This window comes from Heptranchias perlo, unplaced genomic scaffold (genome assembly GCF_035084215.1).
Source record: "Heptranchias perlo isolate sHepPer1 unplaced genomic scaffold, sHepPer1.hap1 HAP1_SCAFFOLD_688, whole genome shotgun sequence".
Lineage (NCBI taxonomy): Eukaryota > Metazoa > Chordata > Chondrichthyes > Hexanchiformes > Hexanchidae > Heptranchias > Heptranchias perlo.
In genome coordinates, this window is record NW_027139717.1 from 1 (window position 1) to 21,983 (window position 21,983).

Here is a 21,983-nt window from a genome sequence, read left to right on the forward strand (position 1 = left end):
TAACACGATTCAACTCCTTTGATTGCCTTGACAACGGGCAGTTGGAAAGATTATCTGTAATCACCAGGCATTGTGCTCTGACTATAAAGCGGTGCCTTTCATGGAATCCCACACTCACCTGACAAAGGAGAAAACCTCCGAAAGCTTGTGATTTTCAAATAAAACTGTTGGACTATAACCTGGTGTTGTAAGATTCCTGACATTTGTCCACCCCAGTCCATCACCGGCATCTCCACATCATTTGAGATATTAGATTGAATCTCAATGTGTCTCCCTCAGGGACCTGTCCATTCTCATGTTAATCCAGGGACAGCCCAGGGCAGGACTGGTTTGACCAGGAGACCTGTCTGTTGGAATGAGCCACATTTCAAGGACCTATTTTACTGATTTGAAACCCTCACAGCCTGTCTCCCCCTCTTCCCTCACCCCAAACCGAGTCCCCCCCACCCTCAGCCTGTCTCCCCCTCTTCCCTCACCCCAAACCGAGTCCCCCCCACCCTCAGCCTGTCTCCCCCTCTTCCCTCACCCCAAACCGAGTCCCCCCCACCCTCAGCCTGTCTCCCCCTCTTCCCTCACCCCAAACCGAGTCCCCCCCACCCTCAGCCTGTCTCCCCCTCTTCCCTCACCCCAAACCGAGTCCCCCCCCACCCTCAGCCTGTCTCCCCCTCTTCCCTCACCCCAAACCGAGTCCCCCCCACCCTCAGCCTGTCTCCCCCTCTTCCCTCACCCCAAACCGAGACCCCCCACCCTCAGCCTGTCTCCCCCTCTTCCCTCACCCCAAACCGAGTCCCCCCCACCCTCAGCCTGTCTCCCCCTCTTCCCTCACCCCAAACCGAGTCCCCCCCACCCTCAGCCTGTCTCCCCCTCTTCCCTCACCCCAAACCGAGTCCCCCCCACCCTCAGCCTGTCTCCCCCTCTTCCCTCACCCCAAACCGAGTCCCCCCCCACCCTCAGCCTGTCTCCCCCTCTTCCCTCACCCCAAACCGAGTCCCCCCCACCCTCAGCCTGTCTCCCCCTCTTCCCTCACCCCAAACCGAGTCCCCCCCACCCTCAGCCTGTCTCCCCCTCTTCCCTCACCCCAAACCGAGTCCCCCCCACCCTCAGCCTGTCTCCCCCTCTTCCCTCACCCCAAACCGAGTCCCCCCACCCTCAGCCTGTCTCCCCCTCTTCCCTCACCCCAAACCGAGTCCCCCCCACCCTCAGCCTGTCTCCCCCACCCTCAGCCTGTCTCCCCCTCTTCCCTCACCCCAAACCGAGTCCCCCCCACCCTCAGCCTGTCTCCCCCACTTCCCTCACCCCAAACCGAGTCCCCCCCACCCTCAGCCTGTCTCCCCCCCTCCCCCCGTGACCCAAACACCCCGGGGACCTCCGACACATCCCACCCTGCCCGGCGTCCACATTGAAAGAACTAAAGTTGGGGACAGGCCTCTCCCTCCATCCCATAATACCAGGCCGCCCATAGTAACGGTCGCTGGGCCTTGACCCGGAATCCGTTGCCCCTGGAAACCGCGCAGGAACCGAGCGACACGAGAGCGGCCTCAGGCCCGACTCCCAGTCCCCGGCCTCAGGCCCGACTCCCAGTCCCCGGCCTCAGGCCCCTCCCCGACTCCCAGTCCCCGGCCTCAGGCCCCTCCCCGACTCCCAGTCCCCGGCCTCAGGCCCCTCCCCGACTCCCAGTCCCCGGCCTCAGGCCCGACTCCCAGTCCCCGGCCTCAGGCCCCTCCCCGACTCCCAGTCCCCGGCCTCAGGCCCCTCCCCGACTCCCAGTCCCCGGCCTCAGGCCCGACTCCCAGTCCCCGGCCTCAGGCCCGACTCCCAGTCCCCGGCCTCAGGCCCGACTCCCAGTCCCCGGCCTCAGGCCCGACTCCCAGTCCCCGGCCTCAGGCCCCTCCCCGACTCCCAGTCCCCGGCCTCAGGCCCTCCCCGACTCCCAGTCCCCGGCCTCAGGCCCCTCCCCGACTCCCAGTCCCCGGCCTCAGGCCCCTCCCCGACTCCCAGTCCCCGGCCTCAGGCCCCTCCCCGACTCCCAGTCCCCGGCCTCAGGCCCCTCCCCGACTCCCAGTCCCCGGCCTCAGGCCCTCACCTCCTCCCCCCGCCCTGCTCCTGCCCCTCGCCGCCCTGAACCAGCTGCTGGCCGCCGGCGCCATCTCCTTCCAGCTGCCGTCCAACGCCAGGAAGTGTCTGCGGGAGGAGATCCACAAGGACAGGCTGGTGAGCGGAGAGTCCGAGCTGAGCGAACAGCCGGCCGCCCGCCCCCACCTCAAGGGGGGAGGGAGGGGGAGAGAGAGAGGGGGGGAGGGGGGGAGGGGGAGGGGGGGAGAGGGAGAGGGGGGGGGGGGGAGAGAGAGAGAGGGGAGGGGGGGGGAGGGAGGAGAGGAGGGGGGGGGAGAGAGAGGGGGGGGAGAGGGGGGGGGGGGAAGGGGGAGGGGGGGAGAGAGAGGGGGGGAGAGGGGAGGGAGCGAGGGGAGGGAGGGAGGGAGCGGGGGGGGGGGGGGAGGGGGGGGGAGGGGGCGGGGGGAGGGGGGGAGGGGGGGGGAGGGAGCGGAGAGAGGGAGGGAGCGGGGGGAGAGAGGGAGGGAGGGGGGGGAGAGAGGGAGGGAGCGGGGGGAGAGAGGGAGGGAGGGGGGGGGAGAGAGGGAGGGAGCGGGGGGAGAGAGGGAGGGAGGGGGGGGAGAGAGGGAGGGAGAGAGGGAGGGAGCGGGGGGAGGGGGGGGGAGAGAGGGAGGGAGCGGGGGGAGGGGGGGGGAGAGAGGGGGGAGGGGGGGGGGAGAGAGGGGGGAGGGGGGGGGAGAGAGGGAGGGAGCGGGGGAGGGGGGGGGGAGAGAGGGGGAGGGGGGGGAGAGAGGGAGGAGCGGGGGGAGGGGGGGGGAGAGAGGGAGGGAGGGGGGGGGAGAGAGGGAGGGAGGGGGGGGGAGAGAGGGAGGGAGCGGGGGGAGGGGGGGGAGAGAGGAGGGAGCGGGGGGGAGGGGGGGAGAGAGGGAGGGAGCGGGGGGAGGGGGGGAGAGAGAGAGAGAGGGAGGGGGGGGAGAGAGAGAGAGGGAGGGGGGGGGAGAGAGAGAGGGAGGGGGGGGAGAGAGAGAGGGAGGGGGGGGAGAGAGAGAGGGAGGGGGGGGAGAGAGAGAGGGGGGGGGAGAGAGAGAGGGGGGGGAGAGAGAGAGGGGGGGGGGGGAGAGAGAGAGGGAGGGGGGGGGGAGAGAGAGAGGGAGGGGGGGGGGGGAGAGAGCGAGGGAGGGGGGGGGGGAGAGAGAGAGGGAGGGGGGGGGAGAGAGAGAGGGAGGGGGGGGAGAGAGAGAGGGAGGGGGGGGAGAGAGAGAGGGAGGGGGGGGGGGAGAGAGAGAGGGAGGGGGGGGGGGGAGAGAGAGGGAGGGGGGGGGGGGAGAGAGAGAGGGAGGGGGGGGGAGAGAGAGAGGGAGGGGGGGGGAGAGAGAGAGGGAGGGAGGGGGGGAGGAGGGGGGGGGGGGGGGGGAGGGAGGAGTGACCTTGTTCCCCCCATTCAGTCCGACCATGTCTGATTTGTATTTCACTCCATTTCCCCCCTTGGTTCCATTCCCTTTAATCCCCTCACCCAACAAAAATCCATCAATCTCAGTTTTGAAATTTTCAATTGACCCCCGGCCTCCCCTTTTCCGGGGGAGAGAGTTCCAGATTCCCACTCCCCTTTGTGTGAAGAAATGCTTCCTGACATCACCCCTGAACGGCCGGGCTCTAATTTTAAGATTATTCCCCCTTGTTCTGGACTCCCCCCACCAGAGGAAATAGTTTCTCTCTATCGACCCCATCAAATCCTTTAATCATCTTAAACCCCTCGATTCGATCACCCCTTAATCTTCTACACTCGAGGGAATACAAGCCTCGTCTCTGCAACCTGTCCTCGTAATTTAACCCTTTTATCCCCGGTATTATTCTGGTGAATCTGCACTGCACCCCCTCCGAGGCCGATATATCCTTCCTGAGGGGACGGTGCCCAGAACTGGACGCAGTGTCTCCAGATGGGGTCTGACCAGAGCTCTGTCCAGCTGTAATATAACTTCCACCTCTTTGTATTCCAGCCCTCGAGATAAAGGCCAACGTTCCATTATCCTTTTTAATGATCTTTTTGTACCTTTCCACCATTGGGAGGGTGGTGTGGGGAGGGAGCTGTGGGGGACAGTTCCGGGCTGGAGCCAGGGTGTAACCTCTCTGTTTCCCCTCCCCCAGGTGACGGACTCCTCCGGCCACATCCTGTCCTCTAAGGAGGAGGCGACGAAGGGCAAATTCGCCTTCACCACTGACGACTACGACATGTTCGAGATCTGCTTCGAGAGCCGCCTGCCCCCGGGTGAGTGAGTCCGAGGGGGGGGTCCTGGGGTACGGGGAGGGCTCGGGCAGAAATAATAATAAAAGTGAAAATAGCTCACTGATAAAAAAAAGGGATGAGAGCAAAGTCCAGGTCACAAATAGTGTCACAGGTAATATAAATACTTCAGGTTCATAAAAAAATACAGGAAATAATAAAATAACTGATTAAAAAATAATACAGCAGTGATGAAAAACAAGTGTGATATTTTTAAGAAGTGAGAAAAACAGCATCAAAACCTACGAATTAAGAGCAGGAGTCGGCCATTCGGCCCCTCTGCCATTTGATAAGATCAAGGCTGATCCGATTGTGACCTCAACCCTACTTTCCCGTCTTCCTGCTATAACCTTTGACTCCCTTGTTAATCAGGAATCTATCTAACTCAGCCTTAAAAATATTCACTGACCCTGCCTCCACCGCTCTCTGGGGAAGGGAGTTCCACAGACTCACCATCCTCTGAGAGGAAAAGTTTCTCCTCATCTCCGTCTTAAATGGGAGACCATTTATTTTTAAACTGTGGCCCTTAGTTCGAGTCTCTCCCACAAGGGGAAACATCCTCTCAGCATCTGCCCCTTCGAGTCTCCTCACGATCTTTAATGTTTCAATAAGATCAACTCTCATTCTTCTAAACACCAGTGTGTACAGGCCCAACTTGTCCAACCTTTCCTCATAAGATAACCCCCTCATCCCAGGAATCAGTCGAGTGAACCTTCTCTGAAACGCCTCCAAAGCAATTATGTCCTTCCTTAAATAAGGAGACCAAAACTGCACACAGTATATTCTAGATGTGGTCCAGTCGGTCTGTTGCCCAAATAAGAGTTCTACACACAAGTGCAGATAGCATAAGGAATAAAACAAGTGAATCAGACAGTTAAAACAAGTATAAAAGGACTGTTAGCAACATAGCTGCCAGACTGGGCCTGCGGCAGGTGATGAGCAAACCAACACGAGGGAAAAACCTACTTGACTTTGCCCTCACCAATCTACCTGTCACAGATGCATCTGTCCATGACAGTATTGGTAGGAGTGGCCACCGCACAGTCCTCGTGGAGACGAAGTCCCATCTTCGCACTGAGGACACCATCCAACTTGTTGTGTGGCACTACCACCGTGCTGAATGGGATAGATTCAGAACAGATCTAGCAGCTCAAAACTGGGCATCCATGAGGCGCTGTGGGCCATCAGCAGCAGCAGAATTGTATTCCAGCACAATCTGTAACCTCATGGCCCGACATTTTCCTCACTCCACCATTACCAACAAGCCAGGGGATCAACCCTGGTTCAATGAGGAGTGTAGAAGAGCATGCCAGGAGCACCACCAGATGTATCTAAAAATGAGGTGCCAATCTGGTGAAGCTACAACACAGGACTACATGCATGGTAAACAGCAGAAGCAACATGCTATAGACAGAGTTAACCGATTCCACAACCAACGGATCAGATCAAAGTTCTGCAGTCCTGCCACATCCAGTTGTGAATGGTGGTGGACAATTAAACAACTAACGGAAGGAGGAGGCTCTATAAACATCTCCATCCTCAACGATGGCGGAGTCCAGCACGTGAGTGCAAAAACAAGGCTGAAGCGTTTGCAACCATCTTTAGCCAGAAGTGCCAAGTGGATGATCCATCTCGGCCTCCTCCCGATATCCCCACCATCACAGAAGCCAGTCTTCAGCCAATTTGATTCACTCCACGTGATATCAAGAAACAAGATTGGGAGTGTTAAGAACCTAGTCCCTCTCTGCAACTCCTCCCCTCGCCTCCAGTGCTTCAATATCCTTTCTGTAGTGTGGGTCTCTCAAGTCAACAATGGATTTACTACATCTTTGTCCGATCTTACAGACCGTCTCTCTCTCTCTCTCTCTCTCTCTCTCCCTGCCCAGATCGCCAAGGCGGAGAAGCTGAAGCCACTTGAGGTGGAGCTGCGACGATTGGAGGATCTGTCAGTGTCGATCGTCAATGACTTTGCCGACATGAAGCAGCGAGAGGAAGAGATGAGGGACACCAATGGTAGGAGCACCCAGCACAGGCTTCAGTCTGCAACACCCGCCCCTTCTCCACTTACTGCTCTCGGTCTCAGGGACCCTGTCTCGTTCCTCGGTCAGTGTCACTCACCCCTCCGAATCAGAAGTTTGTGGGTTTTAGCTCCCTCCACCTCCCGGGACATCAGCCCCTCTCCCCTTCTCTCCCCCATAGCACGAGCCTCAGCTTCATACGGTTATCCAGTCGTCCTGTGAAAGATGCAGTGGGCTCTGCTTCAGGCACTTTGTGGCAAAGCATCCCTTGCCCCAACTGCCCTCCACTAGCCCTCGGAGTAAAGAGGGGTGGTCTAGGGCTTGGGTACCAGGGGGCCAGGGGTTAAAAGGACTGCAGGACTGATCCCCAGTGTCAAAGGGACTTAGTTTTGAAAAAAACGTACATTTATTTCGCCCCTTCCACGACCTCGGGACGTCCGAGAGCACTGTATAGCCAATAATGTACTATTTTGAAGTGTAGTCACTGTTGCAATTCAGGGAACAGGCAGCCAACTTGCGCACAGCAAGATCCCACAAACAGCGTTGTGATAATGACCAGATAATCTGTGTTTTAGTGGCGTTGGTTGAGGGATAAATATTGGCCAGAACGCCCAGGAGAGAATTCTGCTCTTCTCCCATTAGTGGCCGTGGGATCTTTTACGTCCACCTGAGAGGGGCAGGCAGGGACTCAGTTTAACGTCTCATCGGAAAGACGGCACCTCCGACAGTGCGGCACTCCCTCAGTACTGCACTGGGAGTGTCGGCCTGGATTAGGTGCTCGAGTCTCTGGAGTGGGGCTCGAACCCACCATCTTCTGACAAGGGGGCCTTGTAGAGGCAGATAAGATTCTGCATATTTTCATTCCAAGTTTGACTGCAGGATAAGGGATCGTGTGTACAAACTGGGGCGAGTGTGGGCAGGATGGAACACCCGGAGGGGAGGCTCTCAGTAGGGTAGCGGAGGGAAAACACAGAGTCCTTTCATGGGCCGTTAGATGGGGTGCTCCATGGGCTGGAGGCCTCCACTCATCTAAACCAGGGAGTTGGAGTCAGAGGGCTGGGACCTTTCTACACCAGAGGGCAGAGTTGTGGAATAAGTTTTTGGGGAAGGACGGTATAAACGGGGTCCAGAGACAGAAGGGATCATTTGAAGCCCCTGGGATTAAAGGGACAGTGGCTGCATGGTTACAAAATTGGCTACGGGACAGAAAGTAGTGGTGAACGGTTGTTTTTCAGACTGGAGGGAAATATACAGTGGTGTTCCCCAGGGGTCAGTATTAGGACCACTGCTCTTTTTGATATATATTAATGACTTGCACTTGGGTATTCAGGGTATTTCAAACTTTGCAGATGATACAAAACTCGGAAATGTAGTAAACAATGTGGAGGATAGTAACAGACTTCAGGAGGACATAGACTGGTGGAATGGGCAGACACATGGCAGATGAAATTTAACAGAGAAGTGGGAAGTGATACATTTTGGTAGGAAGAATGAGGAGAGGCAATATAAACTAAATGGTACAATTTTAAAGGGAATGCAGGAACAGAGAGACCTGGGGAGTGCACAGACACAAATCCTTGAAGGTGACAAATTGAGAAGGCTGTTAAAAAAAGCATACAGGATCCTGGGCTTTATTAATAGAGGCATCGAGTACGAAAGCAAGGAAGTTATACTGAACCTTTCTAAAACACTGGTTCGGCCTCAGCTGGAGTATTGTGTCCAATTCTGGGCACCACACTTTAGGAAGGATGTCAAGGCCTTGGAGAGGGTGCAGAGGAGATTTACTAGAATGGTACCAGGGATGAGGGACTTCAGTTATGTAGAGAAACTGGGATTGTTCTCTTTAGAGCAGAGAAGGTTACGGGGAGATTTAATAGAGGTGTTCAAAATTATGAAGGGTTTTAATAGATTAAATAAAGAGAAACTATTTCCAGTGGCAGAAGGGTCGGTTACCAGAGGACACAGATTTAAGGTAATTGGCAAAAGAACCAGATGGCGATGAGGGTTTTATTTTACGCAGCGAGTTATGATCTGGAATGCGCTGCCTGAAAGGGCGGTGGAAGCAGATTTAATAATAACTTTCAAAAGGGAATTGGATAAACACTGAAAGGAAACATTTGCAGGGCTATGGGGAAAGGGCAGGGGAGTGGGACGAATGGGACAGCTCTTTCAAAGAGCCAGCACAGGCACGATGGGCCGAGAGGCCTCCTGTGCTGTAAGATTCTAGGTGGTGGGATTGACCTGTTAGAAAGGGATAGGGTGTCAGTTGTGGACAGAGTGACGCTCCCATGAAAGGCCTGCCATGTCCCTGCTCTCACCTGAGTTGTTTAGCGAGAGAGGATCCAGGATGGGGGTTCGGGGGAGGGAGTGACCCCAGGCATCGACCAAAGGCCAGACTCAGAGCAGCAGTGACCCAGGAGCAGGGAAACGGTGCTCGGGGCAGCAAGGTGAAGGGAAGAGGGAGGGCTGCCTTCAGTGAAGTGATCTTAGTGCAGATTGAATCCACTCCTCCAACCTGTTTGATGAGCCCCTCTCTCTCTCTCTCTCCCTCCCTCCGTGCAGAGTCCACCAGTGCTCGTGTCCTGTATTTCAGCATCTTCTCCATGTGCTGCCTCGTCGGCCTGGCCACCTGGCAGGTCTTCTACCTGCGACGCTTCTTCAAAGCCAAGAAGCTCATTGAGTAACGACGATGTGTGTGTGTGTGTAAAACGCTGGCCCGTGTGTGTGTGTGTGTGTCTGTGCCTGGAGAGTGTTCAGTGGGTGGGGTTAATTTACAATAATGTCTCTTTATATTAAATGGGGTGCTTTGAATGTTTAAACTGTAGGTTGTGTTTTAATTCGTAGCATTGCAGTCAGTAATTGGCCCACGGTCGGTGTTTCAGACCAGTCTGAGGGAGTCCTGGAAACAATCAGTATCCTCAGACATGCCCTGGATCAGGAGGTGGGACCAATAGTGTTCGCTGCCCTGAGCTTTCGATGATTGATTGATTGTTTTCGGAAGGTACTGGGATTAATTCCACCCGGCCCCGTTGCTCCCCAGGAGAGAGAGAGACAAACGTCCGAACTTCTTTGGGAAAAATCTAACGTTTGTAGAAGTTCCTCTCCAACTCATTTGCCGGTGTGATGCTGCACAGTGTCGAGTGGATTCCTGGAGGAATGCTGCAGGGAGGGAGAGTGCACTGGGGGCTGCATTTCCTTCACTGTGTTGGACTTCACCTGATGGTCATCAGGCAGAGCTGGTGACAGCCGCTCCACCCTGACCCCGCTGCACCTTGAACCTCATAGGATCGTACAGCACAGGAGGAGGCCGTTCGGCCCATCGTGCCTGTGCCGGCTCTTTGAAACAGCTCTCCAATTGGTCCCACTCCCCCCTGCTCTTTCCCCACAGTCCTGCAGATTTCTCCCCTTCAAATATTTGTCCAGTTCCCTTTTGAAAGTTATTATTCAATCTGCCTCCACCGCCCTTTCAGGCCGCGCATTCCAGATCAGAACAACTCGCTGCGTAAAGAGAGAATTCTCCTCCTCTCCCATCTGGATCTTTCCAAAATTACAGTAAATCTGTGTCCTCTGATCGAACCCTGCTCCCCTCGAACCCTCGCCCCCCCCTCGACTCCCCCACGGGCCTGCCCCTCGATCCCCGGGCCTACCCCTCAATCCCCCCCCAGGCCTGGCCCCTCGCCCCCCCACCTTAGGCTAACATTCTGCGGGCCGCGATTATCCCCGCTATCAAACCTCGCGTCATCCGAGGGCCCCCGGTGGTCCTGCTCCCCCTGGGTGAGGCCACAGCAGCTCGACTAGTTATTTAAGGCAGGGCCGTGTCCTTGTGACAGTCAGTCCAGAATAGTTTCAGTGAGCAAAATGGGGTTCACTTTCCCCCTCTGTGTTGATCCACCAGCACCAAGTTAAATGGCTGCATCAAACACTCTGTGAGAATGTGATGTGAGGGTTCTGGACTGTTTTGACAATGAATCCGGGTGGGTAATTTGGGGCCTGTATCTGACATTGGAGACTCCAGTTTGATCAGTGCCCGTTCACAGTCTGTCCAACACCCTGATTTAAATGTGCTGCTCGTGTGAAGGTTGCCAGTCAGACCTGCTGTGTGATGCCCATCTTGACCAGGGGCTTTACGTGCTTTTAATAAGTTCTCTGCCGCGAGCAAGTGCAGCTCTCCCCGTGTCTTTCAACACCGCATGGCGTGGGCCCACTGCAGGCCCAGGGGAGGTGCGGAGCCCGAGCAGTTCGACCCTCGGAGGTTCGAGGCAGGGACAGAGTGAAACTTGGACCGTTTGGGCGGCTCAAACTTCGAAAACTCGCCTCTCCTCCTCCTGCTCCCTGCGTGAGTGGCCAGAGACTGCGGCCTCTCCCTGTCCCTGTCTAAACCATTCCAGTCTTTGGGAATCTTCACAAACTCATTCCAAGAATAAAATTAATGTTCAACTGAAAGCTGGAGTCGGGAGTGTGTTGTGTCAGAACAGGACTCGGACAGCCCGGGCAGCTCACCCGGCCCCTGCCGGGTAGGTGGGGACAGGGCTCGGACAGCCCGGGCAGCTCACCCGGCCCCTGCCGGGTAGGTGGGGACAGGGCTCGGACAGCCCGGGCAGCTCACCCGGCCCCTGCCGGGTAGGTGGGGACAGGGCTCGGACAGCCCGGGCAGCTCACCCGGCCCCTGCCGGGTAGGTGGGGACAGGGCTCGGACAGCCCGGGCAGCTCACCCGGCCCCTGCCGGGTAGGTGGGGACAGGGCTCGGACAGCCCGGGCAGCTCACCCGGCCCCTGCCGGGTAGGTGGGGACAGGGCTCGGACAGCCCGGGCAGCTCACCCGGCCCCTGCCGGGTAGGTGGGGACAGGGCTCGGACAGCCCGGGCAGCTCACCCGGCCCCTGCCGGGTAGGTGGGGACAGGGCTCGGACAGCCCGGGCAGCTCACCCGGCCCCTGCCGGGTAGGTGGGGACAGGGCTCGGACAGCCCGGGCAGCTCACCCACCACCGGCTCATTGAGCAGAAGTCAACTGTGAACTAACAGGAGGTGAGTGAGGACCCTGGGGATGAAATAACTTCAAGGGGAATGTGAGACACAAAGAAACTCATTTTAATAATGTGTATTTTCAAAAAAAAGATACTGAATTTATACAGAGTCCAAAATGAAACACTTCTCGTTGTAATCCAGTGCAAGTTCACATTCTGTATTTCCCATCTTTTCACACCACGATCAGTCTGAAAGCTGGATCATTAATAAAAACTTTCCCTGCACTGGCCCGAGACAAAATTCAGGAATAAGAAACGAGATTCCCGAAGGCCGGGCTTAAGCACTTTGCGGAGGGTGAGAGAGAGAGAGAGTCACCAGAGCCGCGCTCGTCAAATCGCTCTCCGCTTTGACGGACAAGTTCTCAGTCCCAACATCACTCACAATATCGACAAGACGCCACTCGTCCATCTGATGTGACCCCCCGATAATCCCAGTCCCAACTGCTCCATGTCCGTGTGTTTCCCAAACTCGCCCAGCGTGAAGCTGGAACAGGACTGGCCGTTCCTCCCCGGGAGGGGGGCAGGAGCTATTTTAAGATCAGCCTCCAGCTGCCTGCATTCCAGAGTATTGGGAATAGCGAAAAAAATAACTAGTTTGTTTGGTGGGCTGTGCGTGTTTGAATCTCCAAACTGAGACACTGATAACCAGGCGCAGGTTGGATCCAAAATTGGCTCAGTGGCAGGAAGAAAAGGGTAATGATCAAGGGGTGTTTTTTTGACTGGAAGGCTGTTTCCAGTGGGGTTCCGCAGAGCTCAGTACTCGGTCCCTTGCTTTTTGTGATGTATATTAATGATTTGGACTTAAATGTAGGGGGCTTGATCAAGAAGTTTGCAGATGATACAAAATTGGCCGCATGGTTGATAGTGAGGAGGAAAGCTGTAGAGTGCAGGAAGATATCAATGGACTGGTCAGGTGGGCAGAAAAATGGTAAATGGAATTTAATCCGGAGAAGTGTGAGGTAATGCATTTGGGGCCGGCAAATAAGGCAAGGGAGCACACAATAAATGGGAGGATACTGAAAGGTGTAGATGAAGTGAGGGACCTTGGAATACATGTCCACAGATCCCTGAAGGTAGCAGGACAGGTAGATAAGGTGGTTAACAAGGCAAATGGAATTCTTTCCTTTATTAGACACGGCATAGAATATAAGAGCAGGGAGGTTATGCTGGAACTGTATAAAACAATGGTTAGGCCCCAACTTGAGTACTGTGTACAGTTCTGGTCACCACATTACAGGAAGGGTGCAATTGCACGAGAGAGGGTGCAGGGGAGATTTACAAGGATGTTGCCAGGACTGGATAATTTTAGCTATGAGGAAAGATTGGATAGGCTGGGATTGTTCTCTTTGAAACTGAGGAGGCTGAGGATTGATTTAATTGAGGTGTACAAAATTATGTGTGGCCGAGATAGGCTGGATAGGAAGGACCGATTTCCCTTCGCAGAGAGGTCAATAAACAAGGGGCAGGGCATAGATTTAAAGTGATTGGTGGAAGGATTATTGAGGAGCTGAGGAAAACATTTTTCACCCAGAGGCTGGTAGGTGTCTGGAACTCACTGCCTGAAAGGGTGGTAGAGGCAGAAACCCTCAACTCATTTAAAAGGTACCTGGATATGCACCTGAAGTGCCATGACCTACAAGGCTATGGACCAAGTGCTGGAAAGTGGGATTAGACTGGGTGGCTCATTTTCGGCTGGCGTGGACACAATGGACTGAATGGCCTCCTTCTGTGCTGTAAATTTTCTATGATTCTATGATTCCAATTAACACTAAGCAGGGTAGTTCAGGGATCATGAGAACACTACTGAAGAAAAGTAACTGCTGGGAACCAAGCAATGTGTCCTTGTAAACCACAGATTAGGGAACTTCCAGCTTCAGTGACAGAGATGGATCACAACAGGGTATAAAAGTGAGGGGATACTGATGTAAGGGGCAGTTGGGACTGGAGACACCGGAGATCAAGCTCAGGGAGTCCGTGGTTCCATCCAGAGGACTGATCTCGTCTACACGGGGGATTTGCATGTTTAGTCTGGTATGGGGGAGGAAAGAGAATTTGCTCATATATTTCTTAATGAGATATTAAAGTTGCTGACTCTCAGACTTGTTAATTAATAAGACAATGCATTATTTAGAACCTTCCATCCCTAAGTCTCTCTGCTGCTCTACTTTTAAACTTTCACCATTTAGTTTACATTTCATCTCATTTTTCTTCCTCTCAAAATGCAAAACGTCACATTTCTCTGCATTAAATTTCACTTGGCCCATTTACTAACCCGTGGAGGTCACAGTGAAGTCACTGACTCCTCTTCACAGTTCCCCACGCTGCCAATTTTGGCGTCATCTAGAAATTTTCACCTTGTGTCCCACAAACCCAAGCTCATATCATTCTCTACATTGAGATTAGCAATGGTCCCAACACTGACCCTGGGGCACACCAATGTTTACATCCCCCCAGTCTGAAGAAAATCTATTAACCACTGCTTTCTGTTTTCTGCCCTTTCAACAACTTCCTGTACACAATGCCTCATTCCTTTTAATATGGTAAGTATTAATTTTATCAACAAGCCTCCTGTCCTGCATCTTACCAAAAACCCTTTCACAATCAATGTGCACAACATCCACTACATTTCCTTTATCAGTCGACTTGAGTTATCTCAAATGATCCATGTTGGCTGTTCTTAATTGATGTGTTTTTCTAACAAATGTTGAAATGTTTGCTCCACCTCATCTGGTTTGATCTGTTTCAAGACGCAACAGAAAGGTTGCGTTGTCTCCTGGAGTTAAAGATAAATTAGGTTTTAAAAATTATGTTTCAGACAATGAGGGACATCTGGGCTTAGACCCGCCCATTCTGTGCCGCACTCACACACTCCGATTCGTTGGAGGACCAACTCACCCCTCGCCCACACCTCCCGTCAATTTCCGCTCCTCCTATTGGTCCGGAACTCTCCTTAGTCACCAGGACGGGATTAGTGGTGAGACTGACATCCTGAGGTGCAGTTCGAAAATAAACATGAATTGAACCCGTCAGTTGCAACATTTAATAAAACGAAATTGATAAAAGTTACCGTAAAAAATATTTTCTGGATTTCACCAAAATGGGGGAGCGTCTGCGCTGTGTGTTTGTGCCGGTTTAAATGACACAAAGAGCTGGGGTTTCAGTTTATTTTATTTTCCTTGGTCCAAACGCGCTCTCCCTGCTTCCAATGTCTTTGTTTTTCGGCCTGATATTATGATCATTAATGGCGGCTGCATCACCCAGCATGCAGCGCGGTACAGATTGTGCCCTATCTGAATCAGTGGAGCCCAGTGCGCAGGCGCAGTAGTGACTCATTTCCGGTCAGTGTGTCCTGAGCATGCGCAACCAGTCGAGGCTGCGGGAGGAGCGCGTTCGGTGCAGGTCAGAGGATCGGAGCAAGAGGCTCAATAAACCCCGGGGCCCGGGTCCGGGCTCAGGCCCAGGCTCAGGCTTTACAAACCCCGAGTGCGGCCCCAGACCCGAATATAAAACAGTGAACATTATCCCCCCCTCACTACCCGCCGGGAAATGAAGGGGAAATGGGGATCGGTCAGGGAGCGTCTGTAAATGAAGGGGAAATGGTGATCGGTCAGGGAGCGTCTGTAAATGAAGGAGAAATGGTGATCGGTCAGGGAGCGTCAGTAAATGAAGGAGAAATGGTGATCGGTCAGGGAGCGTCTGTAAATGAAGGAGAAATGGCGATCGGTCAGGGAGCGTCTGTAAATGAAGGAGAAATGGGGATCGGTCAGGGAGCGTCTGTAAATGAAGGGGAAATGGGGATCGGTCAGGGAGCGTCTGTAAATGAAGGAGAAATGGGGATCGGTCAGGTAGCGTCTGTAAATGAAGGGGAAATGGGGATCGGTCAGGGAGCGTCTGTAAATGAAGGAGAAATGGTGATCGGTCAGGGAGCGTCTGTAAATGAAGGGGAAATGGGGATCGGTCAGGGAGCGTCTGTAAATGAAGGAGAAATGTGATTGGTCAGGGAGCGTCTGTAAATGAAGGAGAAATCGTGATCGGTCAGGGAGCGTCTGTAAAAGGAGAAGAAATGGTGATGGGTCAGTGATCGTCTGTTAATGAAGGAGAAATGGTGATCTTTATATCTTTATTCATCCAGGGAGCTCGAGCTTTGGGTGCTGTTCCTTTCCTTCTCATTGGAATCTGTCCACTCTGTACCCAAACCAACTCCTCCTTGAAGGCCTCCCATTGTTCAATTACTGTTCTGCCTGCCAATTTTTGATTCCAATCCACACGGACAAGATCCCTTTTTAACTCACTGGAATTAGCTCTCCTCCAGTTCAGAATTTTCACATTTGACTGTCCCTTGTCCTTTTCCATAACTGTTCTAAACCTAATGAGATTATGATCACTGCTGCCCCACTGAAACATGCTCCACCTGCCCCACTTCATTCTCCACACAGAGCCCACTGCTGTACTCACACTCACTCTCACACTCACATTTACTCTCTCACACTCACTCTCTCACACTCACTCTCTCACACTCACTCTCTCACACTCACATTCACTCTCACACTCACATTCACTCTCATTCTCACTCACTCTCTCACTCTCGCATTCACTCTCTCGCACTCTCTCTCACCATTTCACTCATGGTTTAGGGCCACTGAAAGATGATGTGATGAGTTTGGATTTCAGCACAGGGAAGAGGGAGAGTGTGTGGGATGGGGATTTGCAGCTTTGAGGCACAAGAGTGGAAAGAATGTTCCGTAGAAGCTAGAATTGTCTGTTCTGAATTTCTATCCTGTACTTACAGTGATTACTTTTATAAACTCCTTTACAGGGTATTAGAAGGGGAGGATTAGCAGAGGGAAACTCAAACCAAAGATCACGTCAAGATCTGACAGAGTCACTCGATTCATCAGGACCTGAATATCATCGGCCTTTGAATGTGGAAGGAGAAATGTTTGTCTGTTCCATCTGTGGGAGAAGATTTCAAACATCAGTGTGAGTGGAAAAGCACCGAGACACACACACCCGAGTGAGAGTGTTCCAGTGCACTGACTGTGGAAAGAGCTTTAACCAGTTACACAGCCAGAAAAAACACTGCACCATTCACAGCGGGGAGAAACCGTACACGTGTTCTCTGTGTGGACGAGGCTTCAACTGATCGTCCAACCTGGAGAAACACAAGGACACCCGGACCATGGAGAAACCGTGGAAATGTGGGGACTGTGGGAAGGGATTCAATTACCCATCCAGGCTGGAAACTCATCGACGCAGTCACACTGGGGAGAGGCCGTTCACCTGCTCCGTGTGTGGGAAGGGATTCAATTACCCGTCCAGGCTGGAAACTCATCGATGCAGTCACACTGGGGAGAGGCCGTTCTCCTGCTCCGTGTGTGGGAAGGGATTCACTATTTCATCCGACCTGCTGAAACACCAGCGAGTTCACACTGGCGAGAGGCCGTTCTCCTGCTCCGTGTGTAAGAAGAGATTCACTCAGTCATCCACCCTGCTGGCACACCAGCGAGTTCACACTGGGGAGAGGCCGTTCACCTGCTCCGTGTGTGGGAAGAGATTCACTTGGTCATCACACCTGCTGTCACACCAGCGAGTTCACTCCGATGAGAGACCTTTTAAATGCTCTGACTGTGGGAAGAGCTTTAAAGGCAGAAATGAACTGCTGAGACATCAACGCAGTGACACCGGGGAGAGGCCGTTCACCTGCTCCGTGTGCGGAAAGAGATTCACACTGTCATCCACCCTGCTGGCACACCAGCGAGTTCACACTGGGGAGAGGCCGTTCACCTGCTCCGTGTGTAAGAAGAGATTCACTCATTCATCCTCCCTGCTGAAACATCAACTTGTTCACACTGATGGGAGACCTTTTAAATGTTCTGACTGTGAGAGGAGCTTTAAAAGCAAAATTGAACTGCTGCAACACCAACGCACTCACACTGGGGAGAGACCGTTCATCTGCTCTGTCTGTAAGAAGAGATTTACTCGGTCATCCCACCTGCTGATACACCAGCGAGTTCACACTGGGGAGAGGCCGTTCTCCTGCTCCGTGTGTGGGAAGAAATTCACTCATTCTTCCACCCTGCTAACACACCAGCGAGTTCACTCCGATGAGAGACCTTTTAAATGTTCTGACTGTGAGAAGAGGTTTAAAAGCAAAAGGAATCTGCTGACACACCAACGCACTCACACTGGGGAGAGGCCGCTCACCTGCTCCGTGTGAGGGAAGGGATTCACTATTTCATCCAAACTGCTGACACACCAACTTGTTCAGACTGGGGAGAGACCTTTTTAATGTTCTGACTGCACGAAGAGCTCTAAATGCAGATACAAATTGTGAAGACATCGACACACTCACGCCAGGGAGAGGCCGTTCACCTGCTCCCTGTGTAAGAAGAGATTTACTCGGTCATCACACCTGCTGAGACACCAGCGAGTTCACTCTGATAAGAGACCTCTGAAATGTTCTGACTGTGAGAAGGGCTTTAAAACAAATGATCTGAAACACCAACACACTGACACTGGGGAGAGACTGTTCACCTGCTCCATGTGTGGGAAGGGATTCACGAATTCATCTCACCTTCTGAGACATCAACTTGTTCACACTATTGAGTGACCTTTTAATGCAGTAACTTTGAGAAGAGCTTTGAAAGCAGAAATGAACTGCTGACACATCAACTCACGCACATTGTGGAGAGACTGTTCACCTGCTCCGTGTGTGGGAAGGGATTCACTCAGTCATCACACGTGCTGAGACACCAGCGAGTTCACAAGTGACTGCAGGGGTTGGATTCTGCAGTTAATCCCATCCAGGACTGAACTCTGGTGTTTAGAGTCAGGAAGAACAACGTGTAAGGATTAACCCATTAACAGATAGAATTTCGTATAATTATAATCAATAGTAGAAGTAGAACAAAATGTACTGTGAATCTATGTATCTATAAATGTAAACTGCACTGTGTATTAATATAGAATGAACCATGTAACGTGTGTTCAATAAGAAAGTGCTGGTGGGCCGAGAAGGATGCATGATGGTTATTATAGTCAAGTTTGCAGTTAAAACTAAAAGGATGCTGACAACAGTAAAGTGGGAATTAACAGACCTAAGGGAGGAATGTGCTGTAATAGCATAATGTCTAAAAGACATGCAGATAAAGGGACTGAAGGTTCATTAAATCAAGGAGTCACTCAGGCGTAGGCCTCTCTATCTCGAGCCTCCACAAGCCAGTCAGTAGAAGTCTGTTTATACAAACGGTTCTGTGAAGGCTGGCAATGTAAACTCTAAATAAGGTTCTGTTAAGTCTGTAACAACAAGGCACGGATGGGACCAGGAGTTATGCTTGGAATGTAACTTCTGAAGGTTGAGAGACATGAATAATGGTCAGGCTGAGAGATGTGGATGTGAGAGTGAACTGCTCATAAACTGAAAAAGGGAATAAGAAGAGACCTCAAAAGCTGAGGAAGGCGAACAAGATTCTGGCAAGGAAGAAGAGAACTTTTCAGTCAACAGAGAGAGAGAGAGAGACCGCACCGTAGTCACTTGGAGGGAGAGAGAGAGAGAGAGAGACCGCACCGTAGTCACTTGGAGGGATAGAGAGAGAGAGAGAGAGACCGCACCGTAGTCACTTGGAGGGATAGAGAGAGAGAGAGAGAGAGACCGCACCGCAGTCACTTGGAGGGATAGAGAGAGAGAGAGACCGCACCGTAGTCACTTGGAGGGATAGAGAGAGAGAGAGAGACCGCACCGCAGTCACTTGGAGGGATAGAGAGAGAGAGACCGCACCGCAGTCACTTGGAGGGATAGAGAGAGAGAGAGAGAGACCGCACCGTAGTCACTTGGAGGGATAGAGAGAGAGAGAGAGACCGCACCGCAGTCACTTGGAGGGATAGAGAGAGAGAGAGAGAGACCGCACCGTAGTCACTTGGAGGGATAGAGAGAGAGAGAGAGAGAGAGACTGCACCGTAGTCACTTGGAGGGACAGAGAGAGAGAGAGAGACCGCACCGTAGTCACTTGGAGGGATAGAGAGAGAGAGAGAGACCGCACCGTAGTCACTTGGAGGGGGAGAGAGAGAGAGAGAGAGAGACCGCACCATAGTCACTTGGAGGGATAGAGAGAGAGAGAGAGACCGCACCGTAGTCACTTGGAGGGATAGAGAGAGAGAGAGAGAGACCGCACCGTAGTCACTTGGAGGGACAGAGAGAGAGAGAGACCGCACCGTAGTCACTTGGAGGGGGAGAGAGAGAGAGAGAGAGAGACCGCACCGTAGTCACTTGGAGGGATAGAGAGAGAGAGAGAGACCGCACCGTAGTCACTTGGAGGGATAGAGAGAGAGAGACCGCACCGTAGTCACTTGGAGGGATAGAGAGAGAGAGAGAGAGAGACCGCACCGTAGTCACTTGGAGGGACAGAGAGAGAGAGAGAGAGACCGCACCGTAGTCACTTGGAGGGATAGAGAGAGAGAGAGAGAGACCACACCGTAGTCACTTGGAGGGATAGAGAGAGAGAGAGACCGCACCGTAGTCACTTGGAGGGATAGAGAGAGAGAGAGAGAGACCGCACCGTAGTCACTTGGAGGGATAGAGAGAGAGAGAGAGACCGCACCGTAGTCACTTGGAGGGATAGAGAGAGAGAGAGAGAGACCGCACCGTAGTCACTTGGAGGGACAGAGAGAGAGAGAGAGAGACCGCACCGTAGTCACTTGGAGGGATAGAGAGAGAGAGAGAGAGAGACCGCACCGCAGTCACTTGGAGGGACAGAGAGAGAGAGAGAGAGAGACCGCACTGTAGTCACTTGGAGGGACAGAGAGAGAGAGAGAGAGAGACCGCACCGCAGTCACTTGGAGGGACAGAGAGAGAGAGAGAGACCGCACCGCAGTCACTTGGAGGGATAGAGAGAGAGAGAGAGAGAGACCGCACTGTAGTCACTTGGAGGGATAGAGAGAGAGAGAGAGACCGCACCGCAGTCACTTGGAGGGACAGAGAGAGAGAGAGAGAGAGACCGCACCGTAGTCACTTGGAGGGACAGAGAGAGAGAGAGAGACCGCACCGTAGTCACTTGGAGGGATAGAGAGAGAGAGAGAGAGAGAGACCGCACCGTAGTCACTTGGAGGGATAGAGAGAGAGAGAGAGAGAGAGACCGCACCGTAGTCACTTGGAGGGATAGAGAGAGAGAGAGAGAGAGAGACCGCACTGTAGTCACTTGGAGGGATAGAGAGAGAGAGAGAGAGAGACCGCACCGTAGTCACTTGGAGGGATAGAGAGAGAGAGAGAGAGACCGCACCGTAGTCACTTGGAGGGACAGAGAGAGAGAGAGAGAGAGACCGCACCGTAGTCACTTGGAGGGACACTCCCGAGGTTTCAAGGAACACTCACTATTTCTCTTTGTTCAGTATCACCTTTTTGCACTAATTGTGATGTGATTAATAAATCGGTTTTGCCTTTAACCGTAATACCAGTACCAGTGGTGATCTTGTTGTTGTCAGGAACCAGTCCTGAGATTGGATCAGATTATAATCCTGAAAATAGTGGTTTAAATCCGACAATTGGCGACCACGAAGGGACTATTTCTGACAACAGCTGAAACCTGGTGGGGGATAGTTCCATAATATAAATTGATTATTTCTCCAGTAAAATGCAGTGAGTGGGGGATAGTTACATAATATAAATTGATTATTTCTCCAGTAAAATGCAGTGAGTGGGGGATAGTTACATAATATAAATTGATTATTTCTCCAATAAAATGCAGTGAGTGGAGGATAGTTCCATAATATAAATTGATTATTTCTCCAGTAAAATGCAGTGAGTGGGGGATAGTTACATAATATAAATTGATTATTTCTCCAGTAAAATGCAGTGAGTGGGGGATAGTTACATAAAATAAATTGATTATTTCTCCAGTAAAATGCAGTGAGCGGAGGATAGTTACATAATATAAATTGATTATTTCTCCAGTAAAATGCAGAGTGGAGTGCACACCCACCACGGGTGGCCTCATAAAATGAGGACAATCAGTTTTTCTTTCCTTGGTGAGAGGTTTCTTTAATCTGGGGATTTAGTTCAGTGGTCGAGCGCATGTTTCGCATGTGTTGAGGTCCTGGGTTCAACTCCCAGCGTCTTCCTCAATAGTTTTTCACCAGAATTACCCACGGAAAGTTGAATGACGCTTTTTGAGCTCAGCGAGTTCCAACTTCTGAGGCTCCACAAGCATTAAATTGTCCCGGAGCGGGACTTCATCTCACGGTCCCCTCAACAGCTCAACTCAAAGCAGCCGCCGACTGAGGGGAATGTGTGACGGTGCAATATCGAGCGAGCAGTCCCAGCTCTTGTTCCTGTTTGACGCTCTGTCATTCTTCCATCTCACTTTATGATTCAGAGGTTGGATTTCAGCCTTGTCACTGACCATTAGCGATTGGGTTTTTTTTATTTCCGCAGACTTTTTTTTTGGAAAGTTCAAAGTAAAGAGGAGCAGAAACCCCGTGAACTGAAGCAGAGGTTGAACATTGTGAACACGCGGGACCGCTGGGCATCTCGATGTCCTGGAGAGACGGAGCAGAAAGCTCACGGCTTCACTTCTAAAGTGTCTGCTTGTTTATTTCTCAGGTACCTTTTGACCCGT

The 21,983-nt window shown here is 52.7% G+C and overlaps 1 protein-coding gene across 1 annotated transcript; it reads left to right on the forward strand.

The window, feature by feature from the left end:
• Positions 1 to 1,482: 1,482 nt before the first annotated feature.
• LOC137318254 (uncharacterized) lies at positions 1,483 to 9,170 on the forward strand (the record flags this gene model as incomplete). The annotated part of the gene is made up of 3 exons (XM_067981184.1): positions 1,483 to 2,211; positions 4,198 to 4,318; positions 8,914 to 9,170. Coding segments are annotated over 3 exons (972 nt in total), but the record flags the coding sequence as incomplete, so codon positions are not given.
• Positions 9,171 to 21,983: the final 12,813 nt, after the last annotated feature.